The 19,191-nt window shown below is 47.3% G+C and overlaps 1 protein-coding gene across 1 annotated transcript; it reads left to right on the top strand.

The window, feature by feature from the left end:
• Nucleotides 1-3,632: 3,632 nt before the first annotated feature.
• Rpp25 (ribonuclease P and MRP subunit p25) lies at nt 3,633-5,008 on the top strand. Its single transcript, XM_052188241.1, has one exon. It carries the CDS (start codon nt 3,832-3,834, stop codon nt 4,429-4,431), a length of 600 nt encoding a protein of 199 aa, XP_052044201.1. The 5' UTR covers nt 3,633-3,831; the 3' UTR covers nt 4,432-5,008.
• Nucleotides 5,009-19,191: the final 14,183 nt, after the last annotated feature.

The raw sequence follows: 19,191 nt of genomic DNA, 5'->3' as shown, positions 1-19,191 counted from the left end.
GAAGAGCAGCAAGTGCTCTTAATTGAGCCATCTCTCCAGCCCCCATTCTTGCCTGAGATTGGGTCTGGTGTAGCCCAGACTTCCGGGCCTGGCCTTCCCACTGCCGGTCCTCTGCCTTCTCTCCAGAATTACAGGCATGAACTACCACACCTGGTTCTCAACCCATACCTTTCCAGGGTGGCTCAAGTCATTTAAGTCTTGGGGGCCAAGAAATGGCTCAGTGGGTAAAGGGTTTGCCGCCAAGCCTGTCGATCTATGAGTTCGATCCCTTGTAACTCAGATGGCAGGAGGAGAGATCAAATCCTGCACGTGTGTTTAAAAATGGGAAAAGAGTTTTAGGAACTACAGATGGCATATTATGGTAATCGCAGCAATCGATCTGGAGGCTAAAGGGAGGATTTTGAGTTTCAGGCCAGTGAGGACTACAAAATGAGAACTTTTCTTAAAATAAAATAAATATTTCTTTTCTTCATCTTCTTTTTTCTGGAGACAGGGTTTCCATGATTAGCCCTGGCTGATCCAGAACTCTATGCCAATCAAGCTGGCCTTGAACTCACAGAGATCTACCTGCCTCTGTTTCACTATATTGTCTCCTTTCCTCCCTGCTCCTTTGCAGAGAGCAGGCTGGTTCTGCTAAAGTGGCCCTCCCCACCTCTCTCCCTCTCCGCCCAGCATCGCTCCCCCCCCCCTGCTTTGTTTCCTCTCGTCAGCCTTTACTTATTTTTATATGATGTCTCATGTAGCCTCGGATAGCTATGTTGCTAAGGAAGACCTTGAACTTCTGGTCCTCCCACCTCTCACCCCTCCTTTTGCAATTTAAAATTTTTATTTTAATCACAACTTTATGAAAAGAAATAACAGCTGCTGTGTCCCAGGAACTCAGGAGCATGGTGAGCAGGTTACTATAATTACCCTCCTTTTACAGGTGACAAACCAAGGCACAAGGGTTAAGTCAATTGTCCAAGGTCACAAGAAGCAGGAAGAGGCTAATAAAGCTCGGACTGCGGGGTCAGTACCTCAATTATACAGGCTCCTCCAAGACCTTATGCTCACTTCATTTCCTATCCGTAGTTTGTAATCCTGTCCTTAAAGAGAGCAACAAAATCTGGATGTGGCTCCAGAGGTAACAGACGCCAGCCTGCAGTTTTCTTGTAAGTATTTAAAAATACATTTACATATGCAAACGTACCCGCAGGGTTTGGCGGGCAACCAGCTTTTTCAGCACACCGTCCTGGCTGCCTTTCTAACCATGATGTTGTGTGCAGCAAAGATAGTACCTTTATTTACCCACTTTCCCGGTGTTGAACCTTCTTTATCCTCCCGCTGTCATCTGTCCCCTTTCGGAAGGTTCCTACCCTTTTCGCACGATTTCGCCTTTGGCCTTCTTCCCATCCTGGTATCGCTTCTCACATACCCTTTCTCTTCATCCTCCTCACTTAATCGCCTTCCTTCCAGCCTCCCGCGTTTCTCCTCTCTCTGACACCACGGTTTCTTCACGGTCCAACCGGTTTCTTCGGCTCACCGCCCCTCTGCCAGTTCTGGGCTTTAAGGCTGCCAGCACCGAGCAGTCTCCGTCCGCACCCTTTTCGCCCTCACCTCCCCAGCTGCCACCCCTCCCCGGCCGGGAGGGAGCGCACAGCCGGCGCGCGACGGAGAGAGCTGACAGCGTAATGAATGGCTTCAGCTGTAATTAGCGACCCCGCGGCTAATCACGATGTGCATTTACATTTTAAGTGCTGCAGAGGGAGCGGGGAAAGGAAGCGAAGTGCGGGCGGGGAACCGGGCCTTTTCTGAGTTCTCCCTCCACAGACTCGAAAATAAAGTGAATGGGGGAGTCTCTGGCAGAGGGTAGTGCTGCTGGGAGGGGGTGGCGGTGTCCTTGAGGGCCAACTTGAGTAGAGGCACAACCACCCCCTCCTTATGGAACAAACCTGCAGCCCCCAGGTCTTCCAAATTATAGAGTGCGGCCTACATGCTCTCCAAGTTGGTTAGTCCAGGCTTATACTCCCGGGGACGCAGAGCTCGCTTCTTTTCCGATCAGCACATTCGTACATAGCTTCTAGTCTTTCTGGAACTTTTTTCGCAGGCCAATCCGAAACTGCCTGCCGACTTCAAGTTGCACCGCTTGCCGGAGTGCACTGCAGTCGTGATGTCTTCCCAAGGTTGGGCCTCCAGAGCCTGCTCCTCCCCGTGAAGCCTGCAAGAGTTGGATCCAGGGCAGAGTCTCACCCAGTTCAGTGCACACTCCTGGAGTGTGAGCAGGAGATTGGAGTCAGTCGCTCACACTTGAGGGGGAAAAAAGGCGGGGGCGGGGGGGGGGGTAAGGCAGGTGCTGCAGCCATGCTCCAAGATGAGATGAGATATAAACCCAGAGTTCTGAGCTGCGGGGCTGAGAATTGTCACAGATAGCAGAGGAAGAGGAGGGCGGGGCAGCTCTGCCCTTAGACTGAAGCTATCTATGCTCATCCAGACACCATCCTGCTGATACTTTGGAGAACATCGGTCCTTACAGTCCTCAGTGCTTCTTCCTTCCCTGTGCTCTAATAGGCCGGTCTGGCTCCCTCCCTGCCTCCGGTGGAAGCCAGTGAAGGCATGGTCACTCCTTATTAAAACCGCCTTCCTCCACCAGACCTATCTTTCTACTGCTCATCTTGCTATGCGGCAGAGTCCGAGCCTCTCCTTAGATTCCGTGGAGTTTCCAGAGTTTCCAAGTACCACCCACCTCAACATTCTACCAAGGCACTCCACCCTGCCTCCCACCTCATAAAACCTGCCTTCTCTCAGTCTCCTTTTACCAAAAACAATTCTCTGGATTTCTAGTGGCCAAGGCTGACCTGGCAAGGAATTCCATCTGGAATTGGCAGTTAGGAATCCGCGTTAGCACCGGCGGAGCCACGCACATAAAAATGCGCGCAGCTCCAGGAAAGGACTTTCAGGCATAAATATAAGAATGTAACGCCTTGGAAGAAATGGTCTCCTGTTCCCCATTCACTTTAGGCTGGCCCAACGCAGCACTTCCTGCATTTCAGAGGTGTATAGGTGCCGGCAGCCTGGAGGTATGTATGATCAAGAGGAGCAAGGCTGAAACTTAAGTCTCTCTAAGCAGCTTACTCAAAGATCAGGCCACGACGTAGCGGTCCCAGTCTAGGGAAAGCGCTGCGTGCAGCCGCAGCCAACGCCTCCCACACTCTGCTGACCATGCACTCGCTGTCCTTGACGCAAGAATATAGGGACAGAAAGGGAGAGAAGTCCCTGGAGGGCTGGAATAGCAAAGTCCCAAAAGGTGGTTTGGAAATCTCTTACCTAGGCGGGATCTAGGGATGCCCTTGAGCTGGAACCCCGCATGGCTCAGGGACCAGGCTTGAATCGGCGTAAGTACCTCAACCATAGTTTTGATTTAGGTTGTTTCAGCATAAGGTTTGGTTCAGGGAGAACAAATGGTGACTTCGGGGGAACTTAGCCCCCCAAATCACCCCTGGCTCTGCGACCCTAGCCGCTGAGCACCAGCGCTGGATCCCAAAGGCTGGCGGGGCTGGGACAAGTCACGCAGAGTTGGGGCGGGGCCTGGGCGAAGGGGCGGGGCCTATTTGGCTTCCAGGCGGAGCTTCTGCTAAAGGCGCGGAGCACAAGGCACCGAGGGCGCAGAGTAGAACAGCACTACCCTGTAGAAGCCTGGGCTGAACACTGCGCGTTCCCAGCCCACACTCCAGCTTTCACTCGGTGCCTGCATCCCAATCCCTGACAGCCCTCGCCCGGCACGGCCCGCGGCCATGCAGCCCCAGGCTTGAGGCAGCCCCATGGCAAAACCTGCGATCCCAGCGACGACGGCGCATGGAGAACTTCCGTAAGGTGCGCTCGGAGGAGGCGCCGGCGGGGGACGGCGATGAAGGTGGCAGCCCGAGCTCTGGCCCTTTTGCAGATCTGGCACCCGGTGCTGTACACATGCGGGTCAAGGAGGGCAGCAAGATCCGCAACCTGCTGGCCTTCGCCACCGCCAGCATGGCGCAGCCAGCCACGCGCGCCATCGTCTTCAGTGGCTGCGGCCGGGCCACCACCAAGACCGTCACGTGCGCCGAGATTCTCAAGCGCCGCCTGGCGGGCTTACACCAGGTCACGCGGCTGCGTTACCGGAGCGTGCGCGAGGTGTGGCAGAGCCTCCCGCCTGGGCCCACACCAGGTCAGACGCCCAGCGACCCGGCCGCCAGTCTCAGTGTACTTAAGAATGTACCGAGCCTCGCCATCCTACTTTCAAAGGACGCACTGGATCCACGACAACTTGGCTACCAACCTCCGAACCTCAGTCCTGGTCCTTCGTCCCCTCCTACGGTGTCGACGTCCAAGAGGAGCCTGGGCGAATCTGCTGCTGAAGAAGGCACCGCTAAGCGGTCTCAGCCTGAGCCGGAGGCTGAGACTGAGAACCGGACTGCCTGAGAATTCTCGCCTCCGAGCCACATAGACCGACTGGATCTTATATCTTCGTCACCCCTACATCCATATTCACCTTTCATACCTGGGTTTTTAGGGGCCCATGTTCCTGGACACGGTCCTCAGAACGACAGCGCGGGTCCCAAGGCGACCGGAGAGGGAGCTCAAGATTGAGAAGAGAGGATCCTTGAAGTCCAAGGAAACTTTGTGGGCCGTGTTGCCAGAAGCCACAGAACACCACCCGCACCTTTTGTAGGCCATCTTTTCTTAGGGAAGCATGGTGGGTAGTGGGACTCTTGAGCTTTCTTGGGAACCCAGACCTTAAAAGCACCCAGTATGCATGGATGCTGACAGTTGAGGCTTTAAAAATCATCTTTGCTGTTAACTGAGAGCAGGAGCTGTGGAGCTGATCCCTTGAGGGTGGCCAAGTTGAAAATGCCCGGACCGGATTCTGCCCACACACACCCTAGCGACTCCCTTTTAGCACCCCTCCCCCCTTTTGCATGGTGGCAGAGAGGGGACCCAGGACAAAATTTGCCATGCTTCCTCTCCTGAGTCCTGCTGGAGTCTTGCTTCCAATAAAACAAACGTGAAAATGGCTCCGTTCCCAGTTTTATTTTTTCCTTATCCACTCGCCTGGGCAGAGACCACTGTGGCAGGCGCCTTCAGCCCTGTTAGCTTTTGGAGTCTTCAAGGTCAGACAGAGACTGGGCAGCTTCAAAATGTCGAAAGAAAGACTTGTGGTGGAGGGGGCGGGGGGTCTGTGTCCCTGTTGTATCCCCACAAGGGGAAGGAAGCAGTAGTGCTGCTTCTCTGGGAGGGAAAGGGGGGGGAGCGCTGAGGAGCTGGCGGCTGGAGGCGGCAGCCTGCAAAGGCTGGCCGGCCATGCTAAGGTTCTAACCTTGCCCCCTCCACCCAGTAGACATTCTTACCCGGAGGCGGGCACGAAGCCCCATGAGTAGGAGCTCCCCTTCACTGCCCTCTCTCTGCAAAAGGACAGCACACCCTTGGGAGAGGGGGAGGAGAGAGACAGCACAAATCCACTGCTGGAAATTACTATTCAGCAGAGAAGCTTGGGCTGTGAATCACTGCAGGCCCCCTGATAAGCTGCCGCCGCCAGCCCTGCACAGCTGTGCGCTGAGAGATAACAGCCTCAGATGCCTCTCAGCCCAAGTCCAAGTCCGGAGGGGGTGGGGGTATGCTGTGTGCTGGGAGTCGGGGAGCTGTGCAGCGTTCAGCTCAGGAGCTCCAGAGCAGACGCTGCCCCATGGAACTCAGCAGCACCTCTGGAAAGGAGATGGGAGTGAATACATTTGTAAGTCACTTTGCTTGCAGAACCTTGAGATAAATCCTACTGGTGAGGACGTGGGTTTCTGCTGCTGATGGAGAGGTGCCTTGGGGAAGCCTCTTCTCTCCTTCCAATACCTCGGCTTGTGTTTCCCATCACTGACTCCTGGCATCAGACTGTCATCCATTGCCCTCCACTTCCCACCCCCTCCTGATTTAATTATGTATTTTTAGGGGAGGTCTTGCCGTGTAGTGCAGGCTGAGCAGGAACTGACCCTCCTGCCCCAGCCTCCCAATGCTGGGATTAGAGGTGTGTGACTGTCCAGCTCTATTTCTTGTTCTTGAGGAGCCTCTAGGGAGAGCCTGGGGATTTAGGTGCGCTTCTTTCCCTGACTTGGAGCAAGAAGCACTGAAAGCCTAAAGATTCGCCTGGGGATGTGACTCGGCTGGTAGAGCGTTTGTCCAGCATGTATAAAGTCATTTTTGGCTCCCAGAACCACATAAACTCGTCATGGTGGTACATGCCTGCAACACCTGGACTCTAGAGGTGGAAGCAGGAATATCAGAAATTAAAGATCATCTTTGGCTACATATGTAGCAGTAGTGACTACAAAGTGTCACTACTGGCCAGCCCAGACAAAGTATCTCAGGAAACAGTAAACTATTCAGACAACTGAGGAACCCTGGACTACTGGGCTTCTGAAACTAAAGGAAAAGATAAGTTTTCGAAGTCATGAACCCTAGGGACTATGACTGCCCCAATTCCAGTACTATGCAAGCAGAGCCTGCTCGGTATCTCAGGAAGGCAAGGCTATGGAGGCCGTTTGATGGGCCAGGTGAGTCTCCTTCCAGCCTAGAAACATGTCCTAGGATGGGGAAAAGGACATGCCTCCTGTAGCTTCAAAGCTAACCTGCTCTCTTGAGAGAAAACAAGCCCCGCCTGGCTTTCTTTCCTGCCTTCCCACCCGAGCCTGCAGGGTGCTGCCCAGGCTTCCCGTGGGTTATTAACCCATCAGTATTGACTCACACCCACGAGGGCCCCATCTCTGCCTTTCTGATTCTCTGGCCCCACTGTCCCTCGAGCAGTTTCTAAAGGAAGGGCCCAGGTCCCTCCTGTACCTCCTCCCTCTCCCTCACTGAGACTGAAGTGGGAACTTGAGAAGTCCTGACTTAAGAAGGGGGAGTGGATGGAGCACCCTCAGAGTAGCTGTCCACTTCAGGAAGGGACTGGTGGTGAAGTGGGAGAAAAGGGGAACCTCTCTTGTGAGACCTCCATCTTTCCAGTATTGGCCAGTTTCGTAAACTTGCCCTGGTGGGTAGGAACAAGCATCCACTCACCCTACACAAGGTACCAGCAACGACCAGAGATGACTGCTCCCAAGTCTAGCTTGAAGAACCAACTGGTTTATTGGGTTTACTTACAGAACATGAGGAGTGAGGGGTTACTTATAGGAATATGGTGACCCCAAGCAGACACACCACTGAAAAGTCTCACCCCAGCATGGATGATGGGTTCCCCATAGCTGCACAAGTGGCGTTCCCCTCCTGTTAACCTACATATAGTCTATATACTCTTGCATCTGCTGAGACCGCAAGACCACACGCACCTGTGAGCGGAATTGCATACCTGGAAGGGTGGTGCAAGAGGGAGGCAAGACATCTCAAGTGAGGGAGTGCCAGCAAACCTAATCAGACATCACTAATATGCAGCTGCTTCTGATGATGCTTGGAGTTATCCTTAGAGATAGTGTCGCCAGGCAGTGGTGGCACGTGCCTATAATCCCAGCACTCTGGGAGACAGATGCAGGCGGATTTCTGAGTTCAAGGCCAGCCTGGTCTACAGAGTGAGTTCCAGGACAGCCAGGGCTACACAGAGAAACCCTGTCTCAAAAAACCAAATCCCCCCCCCCAAAGAAAAGATAGAGAGAGTGTGTGTGTCACCACAACCTCTATCCCTGGGACACTCAGGTCACAAAATCAAAATCCATTGAAAACAAAAGTATGTGTGCCTGGTCAGATGGGTAGTGACTTCTAATAAGGCTTTTGTCCATTCAACTCAATTTCATTGTTCTGTTGTGTGAACTTCCAGTCTAGGCACAGGGTTGGGGTAGGAGTTAGAATCACAAAATAATTCAGTATTCCTTCAGAGCCCACCCACTGCCAAACAACAGTTTATTATAGGGAAAGGAAAGTAACGTACGACTGTCCTGTTTACGCATGTCTGTGACACCAGCTCCCAGAAGAGGAGACAGAAGAGGAGTTTGGTTTGCTCAGGGATAGCTTAAGGTACACAGTGAGTGTGAGGCCAGCCTGGGCTATGTAGCAGACTCTGCCTCATGTCATTTGCTTCTGTCCATCGTTCCTAGAATTACCACTACCAAAGAGATTATTCCCGGGGCCTTCTGACCTGGTTATTAAGCAGAAAACTATCTGATTTAGCTGAATTTGAACACAAAGGATAATTGAGCCCTCTTTTTATTTTTTTTTTTTTAAATACATGGTGTTGGCTTTTTCTAAACTTGTATAACTGAATGCCAAAAGCAGTGTTAGAAATATCCCTTTGTGGGGCTGGAGAGATGGCTCAGCAGTTTAGAGCACTAACTGTTCTTCCAGCGGTCCTGAGTTCAATTCCCAGCAAGCACATGATAGCTCACAGCCATCTGTAATGGGATCTAATTCCCTCTTCTGATGTGTCTGAAAACAGCTACACTGTATTCATATACTTAAAATAAATAAATAAATAAATCTAAAAAGAGAAAAGAAATATCCTTTTGGGCCAGGTGGTGGTGGCTCACACCTCTCACCCAGCACTTGAGAGGCAGAAACAGGCAGATCTCTGTGAGGGCAGACCAGCCTGGTTCACAGAATGAGTTCTGGGACAGCTAGTGCTACACAGAAATACCTTGGCTCAAGAAACAAAACAAACAAATAAACAAAGGAAATTGGGTTGAAAAGAGTGATTGGAGCTTAAAAGCTTACGCGGAGAGGAGAACTGAGAGGAGAGCTGAGACGGGATGGAGATGGGATGAGTCGTGGGGTGAGGATGGGGCAGATCTTCGTGCTAATAAGCCACGTACCACTGCCATTCCAGGCAGAAAGCAGAAGGCCTTCTGAGCATTTATCCAGAGGGCCAGGTCCTGGCCTGCCTTTCTGACATTCCAGGAGTGACACCTTTTAAGGATCAAGTGGGGTGGGGGATGGTATCGGTGGCATAAGCTTCTGGAGCTGCTGTACACTGGCCGGGAATCTGCCAAAGTAGTCACTGTCTAGAGAAGACATGCCAGACACACACGCACCTTCAACCTTTGACCTCCATTTTCCTAACCTCATTTCTTGGCCCAGTTTTTGTCATTATTCTAATTAAAGAGGAACAATCTAATCCCCTTTATTTAACATTAGAATACATACAGGTGTCAGACAGGTAATTGAAGAAAGTGGGGGCAGGAGTCAGAGTAGGAAAGGTGGGTCACCATGAAAAATAGGTTATTAGAGGTGTATGGTTAGACGTGTATCCCTCCAAAAGACATGGGGTTTGGTATTTATTTATTTATTATTTATTTAATGTGCATGTATACATGTCTGGTGCCCATGGAGGACAGAGGAGGGTATTAAATTCCCTGGAACTGGGATTCTAGTTCATTGTGAACCACAATGTGGGTGCTAAAAATTGAACGCAGGTCCTCCAGCAAGAGCAGCAAATTCTCTTAACCAGTGAGCCATCTCTTTAACAAAAGACACGGTAAATGCCTAACCCATGATAACTGTAACTATGAGGTAATCTAGAAACTAATTCTTTTCATGTTAAGGGTGTTTGGGATGGCTCTGTGCCATTCGTTGCTGCCATCCCTTGCTCCCTGAGTTTGATTCCTGATATCTAAATGGTGGGAGGAGAAACTGCCCTCTTTCAAATAAGTAAATGTAAGACAAGTTTTTAAAGATGTAAATTAAGGAATCTCACCTGGTGGTACATGTCTGGTGTCCCCGCAGCTCCTAAGGCAGGACATCACAAAGTTAAGGTTAGCCTGTGCTAGAGTGAGTTCAAGGCCAGCCAAGAAAACTTAATGAGAACGTGTCTCAAAATAAAGGCAAAAAGAAGGCTGAAGATATAGCTTAGTGGTAGAACACTAACCTGTCTAGGCTTCGCGCCAAGTGTAGAAAGACAAGAAAGAAAGAAAGAAAGAAAGAAAGAAAGAAAGAAAGAAAGAAAGAAAGAAAGAAAGAAAGAAAGAAAGGAGGAAGGAAGGAAGGAAGGAAGAAAGAAAGAAAGAAAGAAAGAAAGAAAGAAAGAAAGAAAGAAAGAAAGAAAGAAAGAAAGAAAGAAAGAAAGGAAGGAAGGAAGGAAGAAAGAAAGAAGATAGAAAGAAAGAAGATAGAAAGAAAGAAGGAAAGAAAGAATTGACTTAGGGATATTGCTCTGTGGTAGAGGTCTGCCCAGATTGTACAAGATGTTGGGTCTTGTGGTGGTTTGAAAGAGAATAGCTTCTATAGGTTCCTATATTTGAATGCTTTGTCTCCAGTCTGTGGAACCATTAGGTAAGGATTAGGAGGTGTGGCCTTGTTGGAGGAGGTGTGTCACTGGGGATGGGCTTTGAGTTTTCAAAAGCCCACTTCTTTTCTGAGTTTCTCTCTCCCTGGCCTTGGGTGGTAGATCAAATGTAAACTCTCAGCTAGTGGTAGAGTGCCAAACCTACCTGCCTGCCTGCCTGCCTGCCTGCCCATCTACCTGCCTGTGGCCATGCCTGCCTGCCTGCCTGCCTGCCTGTGGCCATGCTCCTTGCCACGATGGTCATAAGCTCACACTGAAATTGTAAGCAAATCCCCAATCAAATGCTTTCTTTAATAAGTTGCCTTAGCCACTGGTCTCCTCACAGCAGTAGAAAAGTTACTGAGACAGGCCCTATCCATAGCACAACAGTTAATTAACTAATTAATCAATTATTAAAAATAAAGTTATACTGAAATAGGGCAAGCTCTTCATCTAAAATGTAATCTTAGGGCTGGAGAAATACCGCTCAGCAGTTAAGAGTGTGTACTGCTCTTGCAAAGGACTCAAGTTTAGCCCACAACTGCCTCTAACTCCAGCTCTAGAGGGATCCAACACCTCTAACCTCCAAGGGCACACTCATGTGCACAGACACCTACTCAGATACACATAATTAAAAATAATAAAATCTTTAAACTGTGGTCTTAAATGAGGACAGATATATAAACAGATACTCAGAGGGAAGAAAAAAGAATCTGAAGATGGGGGTATAGATTACAGTGAGTTATATTTATCAACAAGTCAAGAAGTTCAGAAGACCACCAGCAAAGAACAGAAGCTGAGAAAGACACGGGCAAGATTCTTCCCTAAAGGATCAGACTACACAACCATGTGCTGATTTCAGCCTTACTGTAGATCAGGCTGGCCTCAAACTTGCAGAGATCCTCCTGCCTCTGCCTCCTTAGTGCTGGGATTAAAGGCATTTCCCACTATACCTGTTTTCCTTGAGATTTACGTCTAGGGGATTTTGTTACCGAAGCTGTAGGTGATAGACCCAGTAAGTTTTCTCACAACCTCTAGTGAAAACTAGGAAGAAAGAACAAGGAGTATTTGTCAAGGTATCTGTTATCAAAATGTCATCCCTACACGGAGGGTTTATTCTCTGGGTTGTGTTAGTAGGTATTTCTGGTGTGTCGATCAGAGACTTTTAGAGAAATTTAGCCTGTGATTTGAAGCAAGTTAGTTCTTCTCTGGGCCTCAGCCTTCTTAGCTGCAAAATAAATCTCAGATCATTGAGGGAAGAAAGCAGGTGATAACACTGGGCTATCTTGGCTCTTGTTGAAATTTGCCTGAGGACTTGGCAAGACAGCTCATTGGGGGAAGGTATTAGCATCTGAGCCTAATGACCTCAGTTCAATCCCTACTGGTGGAAAGGGAGAACTGATTACCTCAGTTTGTGATCTGACCTCCATCCAATCCACAGCATGCATATGCCCACTCCAATACAAAGTAAATGTGATTTAAAAAACTGAGACATGCCTTGCTATATAGCCATAGCTATTCTGGAATTTAATATATAGAACAAGCTGGCCTTGAATTCACAGATATCCACCTGTCTCTGTCGCCCAAATGCTGGGATTAAAGGCATATTCCACCATTCTCAGCTTAATTTTAAGATGATAAGTATCAGATAGGAAGTATCATTGGAGGCATTGCTCAGAAATCCAAGTAGCCTGGGTTAAATCCCAACCATCAGGATTTAGTTTTCTCAGGGGTAGGGCTAGCCTAGAGGTGAGATCCAGGGTTTGGTTTCCACTACTGAAACAACAACAACAACAAAACTAAGTCTACTCAGAGAGACCTAGGAATATGCATTTTAACAAAAGCCTCAGTTGATGCTGAAGATTAATTGAGATTCATTATTCTCTGAATAACAGAGTTGTTATTCTCGCAAGAGAGAGAGTATTAAATCACCTTTCAAGCAAATTTAGTTCACATTTGAAATATAAACATTTATTGTATGGATATGTATGGAAATATGAGTACAGGTCCCAAGGAGGCCAGGGGCATCAGATCCCCAGGAGTTGGAAATCACATATAGTTTTGTGAGCTGCCTGTCATGAGTGCTGGGAACTGAACCCATGTCTTCTATAAGAGCAATGCGTGCCCTTAAACACTGAACCATCTCTTCAGCCCTGAGTTTTTCTTTTAAACATTAAAATATATATATATTTGAGTATGTATGCATGTGCACCAATATGCAGGTGCCAGAAGGTAGCATCTGAGTCCCTGGAACTGGAGCTGCAGGTGGTTGTAAACCATCCGACGGAGCCAAACTCAGGTTCTCCAAAAGAGTAGCCATCCACCTCTCTTCTCTGCAGAACCATGTCTTCAGCCCTAGTTTTTCTTTCCAAACGCTAATAAAATTGTTCTCTAGCTTAAAACAAGTATTATTGTCAGGGATGGGACATGCCTGTCTGTATACCTGCAATTTCAGCACCAAAGAGACTATAAAACAGGAGGATTGGGAGTTCAAAGCTAATCTAGGCAACAGAGCAACACCCTGTTTTTAAAGGCAAGGGGCCAACTAGATGGCTCATGGGGAGGGGGCAGGGGGTGGGAAAGACACTTGCCACATGCTGACAACCAGAATTCAATCCCTGCAGTCCACATAGTGGAGGGAGAAAGCCACCTCCTACAAGTTGCCTCTCATCTACACACACACACACCACACACACACACACACACACACACACACGCACACGCACACGCACACGCACACACACACACACACACACACACACGCACGCGCGTAATTTTTAAAACCCCACAATTTATAGCGATAATTTTGTTAAACCCCTTCTCACTTCCAGCTCAATTTTTTTCTTTTTCCGTCTTTTGGTGGTGGTAGTGGTGGTGGTAGGTTTGGCGGTTTTATTTTGTTTACTGTTCTAGAGTTGGATCTAGGGCCTCATATCTGCTAGGCAAGCAGCCTTGTCACAGAACACACCACCTGCCCTCACTTAAGGATTTGATACACATCCTCTCCAACACCTGCTGTCTCCTGAATTTTTAATCTTAGCCATTCTGACTGGTGTAAGATGAAATCTTAGGGTTGTTTTGATTTGCATTTCCCTAATGACTAATGAAGTTGAGCATTTTTTAAGATGCTTCTCCGCCATCCGAAGTTCTTCAGGTGAGAATTCTTTGTTTAACTCTGTACCCCCATTTTTTAATAGGGTTGTTCGGTTTTCTGGAGTCTAACTTCTTGAGTTCTTTATATATATTGGATATTAGGCCTCTATCTGATGTAGGATTGGTGAAGATCTTTTCCCAATTTGTTGGTTGCCGATCTGTCCTCTTGATGGTGTCCTTTGCCTTACAGAAACTCTGTAACCTTATGAGGTCCCATTTGTCAATTCTTGCTCTTAGAGCATACGCTATTGGTGTTCTGTTCAGAAACTTTCTCCCTGTACCGATGTCCTCAAGGGTCTTCCCCAGTTTCTTTTCTATTAGCTTCAGAGTGTCTGGCTTTATGTGGAGGTCCTTGATCCATTTGGATTTGAGCTTAGTACAAGGAGACAAGGATGGATCAATTCGCATTCTTCTGCATGCTGACCTCCAGTTGAACCAGCACCATTTGTTGAAAAGGCTATCTTTTTTCCATTGGATGTTTTCAGCCTCTTTGTCGAGGATCAAGTGGCCATAAGTGTGTGGGTTCATTTCTGGATCTTCAATCCTGTTCCATTGATCCGCCTGCCTGTCACTGTACCAATACCATGCAGTTTTTAACACTATTGCTCTGTAGTATTGCTTGAGGTCAGGGATACTGATTCCCCCAGATTTTCTTTTGTTGCTGAGAATAGTTTTAGCTATCCTGGGTTTTTTGTTGTTCCAGATGAATTTGATAATTGCTCTTTCTAACTCTGTGAAGAATTGAGTTGGAATTTTGATGGGTATTGCATTGAATCTGTATAGTGCTTTAGGCAAAATGGCCATTTTAACTATATTGATTCTACCGATCCATGAGCATGGGAGGTTTTCCCATTTTTTGAGGTCTTCTTCCATTTCCTTCTTCAGAGTCTTGAAGTTCTTGTCATACAGATCTTTCACATGTTTGGTAAGAGTCACCCCAAGATACTTTATACTGTTTGTGGCTATTGTGAAGGGGGTCATTTCCCTAATTTCTTTCTCAGCCTGCTTATCCTTTATAGGAAGGCCACAAAATTCAGGAGACAGCAGGTGTTGGAGAGGATGTGGAGAAAGAGGAACACTCCTCCACTGCTGGTGGGGTTGCAAATTGGTACAACCACTCTGGAAATCAGTCTGGCGGTTCCTCCGAAAACTGGGCACCTCACTTCCAGAAGATCCTGCTATACCACTCCTGGGCATATATCCAGAGGATTCCCCACCATGTAATAAGGATACATGCTCTACTATGTTCATAGCAGCCCTATTTATAATTGCCAGATGCTGGAAAGAACCCAGGTATCCCTCAACAGAAGAGTGGATGCAAAAAATGTGGTATATCTACACAATGGAGTACTATTCAGCCATTAGAAACAATGAATTCATGAAATTCTTAGGCAAATGGATGGAGCTAGAGAACATCATACTAAGTGAGGTAACCCAGACTCAAAAGGTGAATCATGGTATGCACTCACTAATAAGTGGTTATTAACCTAGAAAACTGGAATACCCAAAACATAATCCACACATCAAATGAGATACAAGAAGAAAGGAGGAGTGGCCCCTGGTTCTGGAAAGACTCAGTGAAACAGTATTCGGCAAAACCAGAACGGGGAAGTGGGAAGGGGTGGGAGGGAGGACAGGGGAAGAGAAGGGGTCTTACGGGACTTTCGGGGAGTGGGGGGGCTAGAAAAGGGGAAATCATTTGAAATGTAAATAAATTATATCGAATAAAAAAAAAGCCAAGAATAAAAAAAAAAAAAAGAATTTGATACACATTTCTGGAGAGAAATTCATTGTTGCAGAGCAGCTCTGAGCTGCCCTCTACAGGTCACTTTGGGAGAGATGGACTCTGAGCTCAAGGAGCTGGAAGAAAAACCTTGGGGGACGAGAGGGGTGATGGAAGGGTGGGGGAAGAGAGAGGGGGAGGGGGTGTGCTAAAGAACTACAAAGCTAAGTGCTCCAAGTCCTGTGTCTGAGCGGAAGCTGAGGGAGTAGAGCTTGGCCCAGACAGCACATCACTACAGAGACCCGGCTCTCACGTAAACGTGTCTCTATATACTTACATTGATAGCTCGACCTTCCTACTAAAGCAGCTGTTTTGGTAAGCAGTCAGTCCCTCAGAAAGTTAAACGCTTGCTGCCCAGCTCATACAATGTTTCACATGTAAGTCCAGAAGAACTGAAAGTGTGTCCCTACACACACACACACACACACACACACACACAAAATGTGTACATGACTGCTTCCAAATGTGCTGGTGGGACCATTCAGAACAATGTTAAGTGATAGCAATAATATATTCTTGTCTTGCTTCTGGCTTTCAAGCTAAAAATTCTCAGGATATGTAACCATGAAAATTATGCTGACATATACAATTGAAATAGATCAGAACACATTAAAGCGTGATCGTGAATATTCAGAACACCCTATTCATAATAGCTCCACAGTGGAAATAACCTAACTGTCCATCAGATGAGGAAAGCTTTGGGCCAGCAAGACAACTCAGGAAAAGGTAATTGGTTCCTGGTCTAATGATCTGAGTTTGATCCTACCCCCAACCCTCCAGCCAGCCCCACTCCCATCCCCTCATCCACCTACCCTCCACACATGGAAGAAGAGGGCTGACTGAAAGTTGTCCCTTGACCTCCATGCATGCTGTGACACCCTTCCCCTTTATAAATCAATGTAATTAAAATTTTTTCAGCTGGTATATTGATACAATGCCAAGGGGAAGAATTCGTACAAATTAATAATTATGTTATGGGCTAAATAGTGTTCCTCCAAAATTCCTATGTAGAAATCCTAGTTAGTACCATAGTATGTGGCAACATCTATGGATAGGACTTTAAAGAGGCAGAGGTAGTTAGGACTGGGTGTGGTGGTGCAGGTCTTCAATCCTAGCCCTTAGAGATAGACTGAGGAGAACTGAAGTTGGAGATCTGCATGGGTGATATGGAGAGACCCTGGATCAAAGTGAGAGAAAAAAAACGACCAAAAAAAAAAAAAAAAGCCAAAGATCCCATTATAAGAGTTCCTTTGTGTGAAATACCCATAGAAGGCAAGCCTTTTGCTGTGCATGGTAGCACAGGCCTGGAATCCCATCTTACTTGGGAAGCTGAGGTAGGCAGGTGGAAAGTTTGACAAGGCTACAGACTGGTAAGTTCAAGGCCAGCCTGGGCAACCTAGTGAGACCCTGTCTCAGTAAAAATAAATGTATGGAGCCAGAGGTACAGCTTCGGGCTGACAGGCTTGCCTAGTACGTGAGAGCACAGGTTTCCACCCCAAGACTGACGGGCTTGCCTAGTGCGTGAGAAGCTCAGGTTTCCATCCCCAAGACTGACGGGCTTGCCTAGTATGTGAGAAGCACAGGTTTCCACCCCCAAGACTGATGAAGGGATAAAAGGAACCACGCAAACACTCAAAGGGCTGGAGAGATGACTTAGCAGTTAGCATCGTTTGCTGCTCTTGAAATGGACCAGAGATGGGTTCCCTGTACTCACATGGTGGCTTGTGGCCATCTGTGACCCAATCCTGGGGATCTGACGCCCTTTTCTGGCATGTTAGGTGAAACACTCATACACATCAAATAGGTTTTTGTTTTGTTTGGATTTTTGGGTTTTTGGTTTGGTAGTTTTTCAAGACAGGTTTTTTCTGTGTAGCCATGGCTGTCCTGGAACTACCTGAAACTCAAAGATCTGCCTGCCTTTGCCCCCCAAATCCTGGGATTAAAGGCCTGGATTGCCCTCCCCCCAAGTCCAGCAAAATAAAAATCTTTATTTTTTTTTTTAAGATTTATTTATTTATTATATAGAAGTATACTGTAGCTATCTTCAGACATACCAGAAGAGGGCATCAGATCCCACTATAGATGGTTGTGAGCCACCATGTGGTTGCTGGGATTTGAACTCAGGACCTCTGGAAGAGCAGCTAGTGCTTTTTTTTATTTTTGTTATATTTATTTATTTATTTATTTATTTATTTATTTATTTATTTATTTATTTTGGATTTTTGGATTTGATTATTTCAAGACAGGATTTCTCTGTATAGCCCTGGATGTCCTGGTACTCACTCTGTAGACCAGGCTGGCCTCAAATTCAGAAATCTGCCTGCCTCTGACTCTCAGAGTGCTGGGATTACAGGCATGTGCTACCACTGCCCGGCGCAGCCAGTGCTCTTAACTGCTGAGCCATCTCTCCAGCCCAATAAAAATCTTTATAAAGCTCTAGCAGCAAGAAGGAAGTCAGAAGTTCCTTACAATGGGCTGGGAGCAGGGGGGTGGGGGGAGATAACCATTCTTGTACTGATATTTCTGGGGTGATGAAAGTTCTAGAACTAGAAAGTTGTGATAATTACACCCATTGTGTGGTGCAATGGCTATAACAAACATCAATTGAGTCTGTATCTTTAAACGGGTAAGTGTTACAGTTTGTGAGTTAAATCATTCCAAACAAGCCCTCCACCCCTGAGCCACATCCCTGGCCTTTTTATACAAAACAAACAAGCAACAACAAACCAACCTACCCACTTTCTTCATTCAATTGTTTCTGCCACATATTTTGTTGTAGCAATGAAAAAGTTACTAAGGGCTGGTGACCCAGCTCCTTTAATCCCAGCATCCAGGAGGCAGAAGCAGACAGGCCTCTGTGAGTTCCAGGCCAGGCAGGGCTACCATGAAACCTTAGTGGTCGGTTACTGTGAAGAGACCACAGTAACTCTTATAAAGAAAGCATTTAATTGCAGAAGGCTTACAGTTTTAGAGATTAGTGTCCATTATCATCAGGGCAGAAAGCATGGCAGAAATGGTACTGGAGAAGTAGCTGCGAGTTCTACATTTGAAGGTAGCAGGAAGAGGGAGACTCTGAACCTTGCATGGGCTTTTGAAACTCCAAAGCCCACCCCCAATGGCACACATCTTCCAACAAGGCCACACCTTCTAATCCCTCTCAAGTAGTGCCACTCTCTGCTGACCAAGCATTCAAGTATATGAGACTATGGGAGTGTCTTAATCAGGGTTTCTATTCCTGCACAAACATCATGACCAAGAAGCAAGTCAGGGAGGAAAGTGTTTATTCAGCTTGCACTGTGGAAACATTGCTGTTGATCACCCAAGGAAGTCAGGACTGGAACTCAAGCAGGTCAGGAAGCAGGAGCTGATGCAGAGGCCATGGAGGGATGTTTCTTACTGGCTTGTTTCCCCTGGCTTGCTCAGCCTGCTTTCTTATAGAACCCAGGACTACCAGACCAGGGACTACACCACCCACAGGGGCCCTCCCCCCTTGATCACTAATTGAGAAAATGCCTTACAGCTGGATCTCATGGAGGCACTTCCCCAACTGAAGCTCCTTTCTCTGTGATAACTCCAGCCTGTGTCAAATTGACACACAAAACCAGTCAGTACAGGGGGCCATTCTTATTCAAACTATTGCACTTTGTATCAAAAAATAAAATTAAAATTAAAGTAACTAACTTTTGTCCCACATTTGGCGCAGAGAAGTCAAGAATTTAGACAAGCCAATTCACGGATTCCTACTCCTTCAATCAAGTTACATTTCTTCATTTTTTTTCTCATTTACTTATTCATCCATGCATTCATTTCATTTATAAGGTTTATTTATATGTGTGAGTATATAGCACAGCATGTGGGCACCTGTGATGTCCAGAAGAGGGTGTCTGAAGTTACAGGCAGCTGGGAGTCACCTGATGTGAAGTAAACTTGAGTCCTCTAGTAGTGCTGAAAGTTAATAAACTATTAACTACTGAACCACAGAAAGCACTTTATCCACTAAACCATCTATCTTCCTAGA

Source organism: Apodemus sylvaticus, chromosome 7, assembly GCF_947179515.1.
Source record: "Apodemus sylvaticus chromosome 7, mApoSyl1.1, whole genome shotgun sequence".
Classification (NCBI taxonomy): Eukaryota; Metazoa; Chordata; class Mammalia; order Rodentia; family Muridae; genus Apodemus; species Apodemus sylvaticus.
This window is presented reverse-complemented; position numbering and strand designations above follow the sequence as displayed.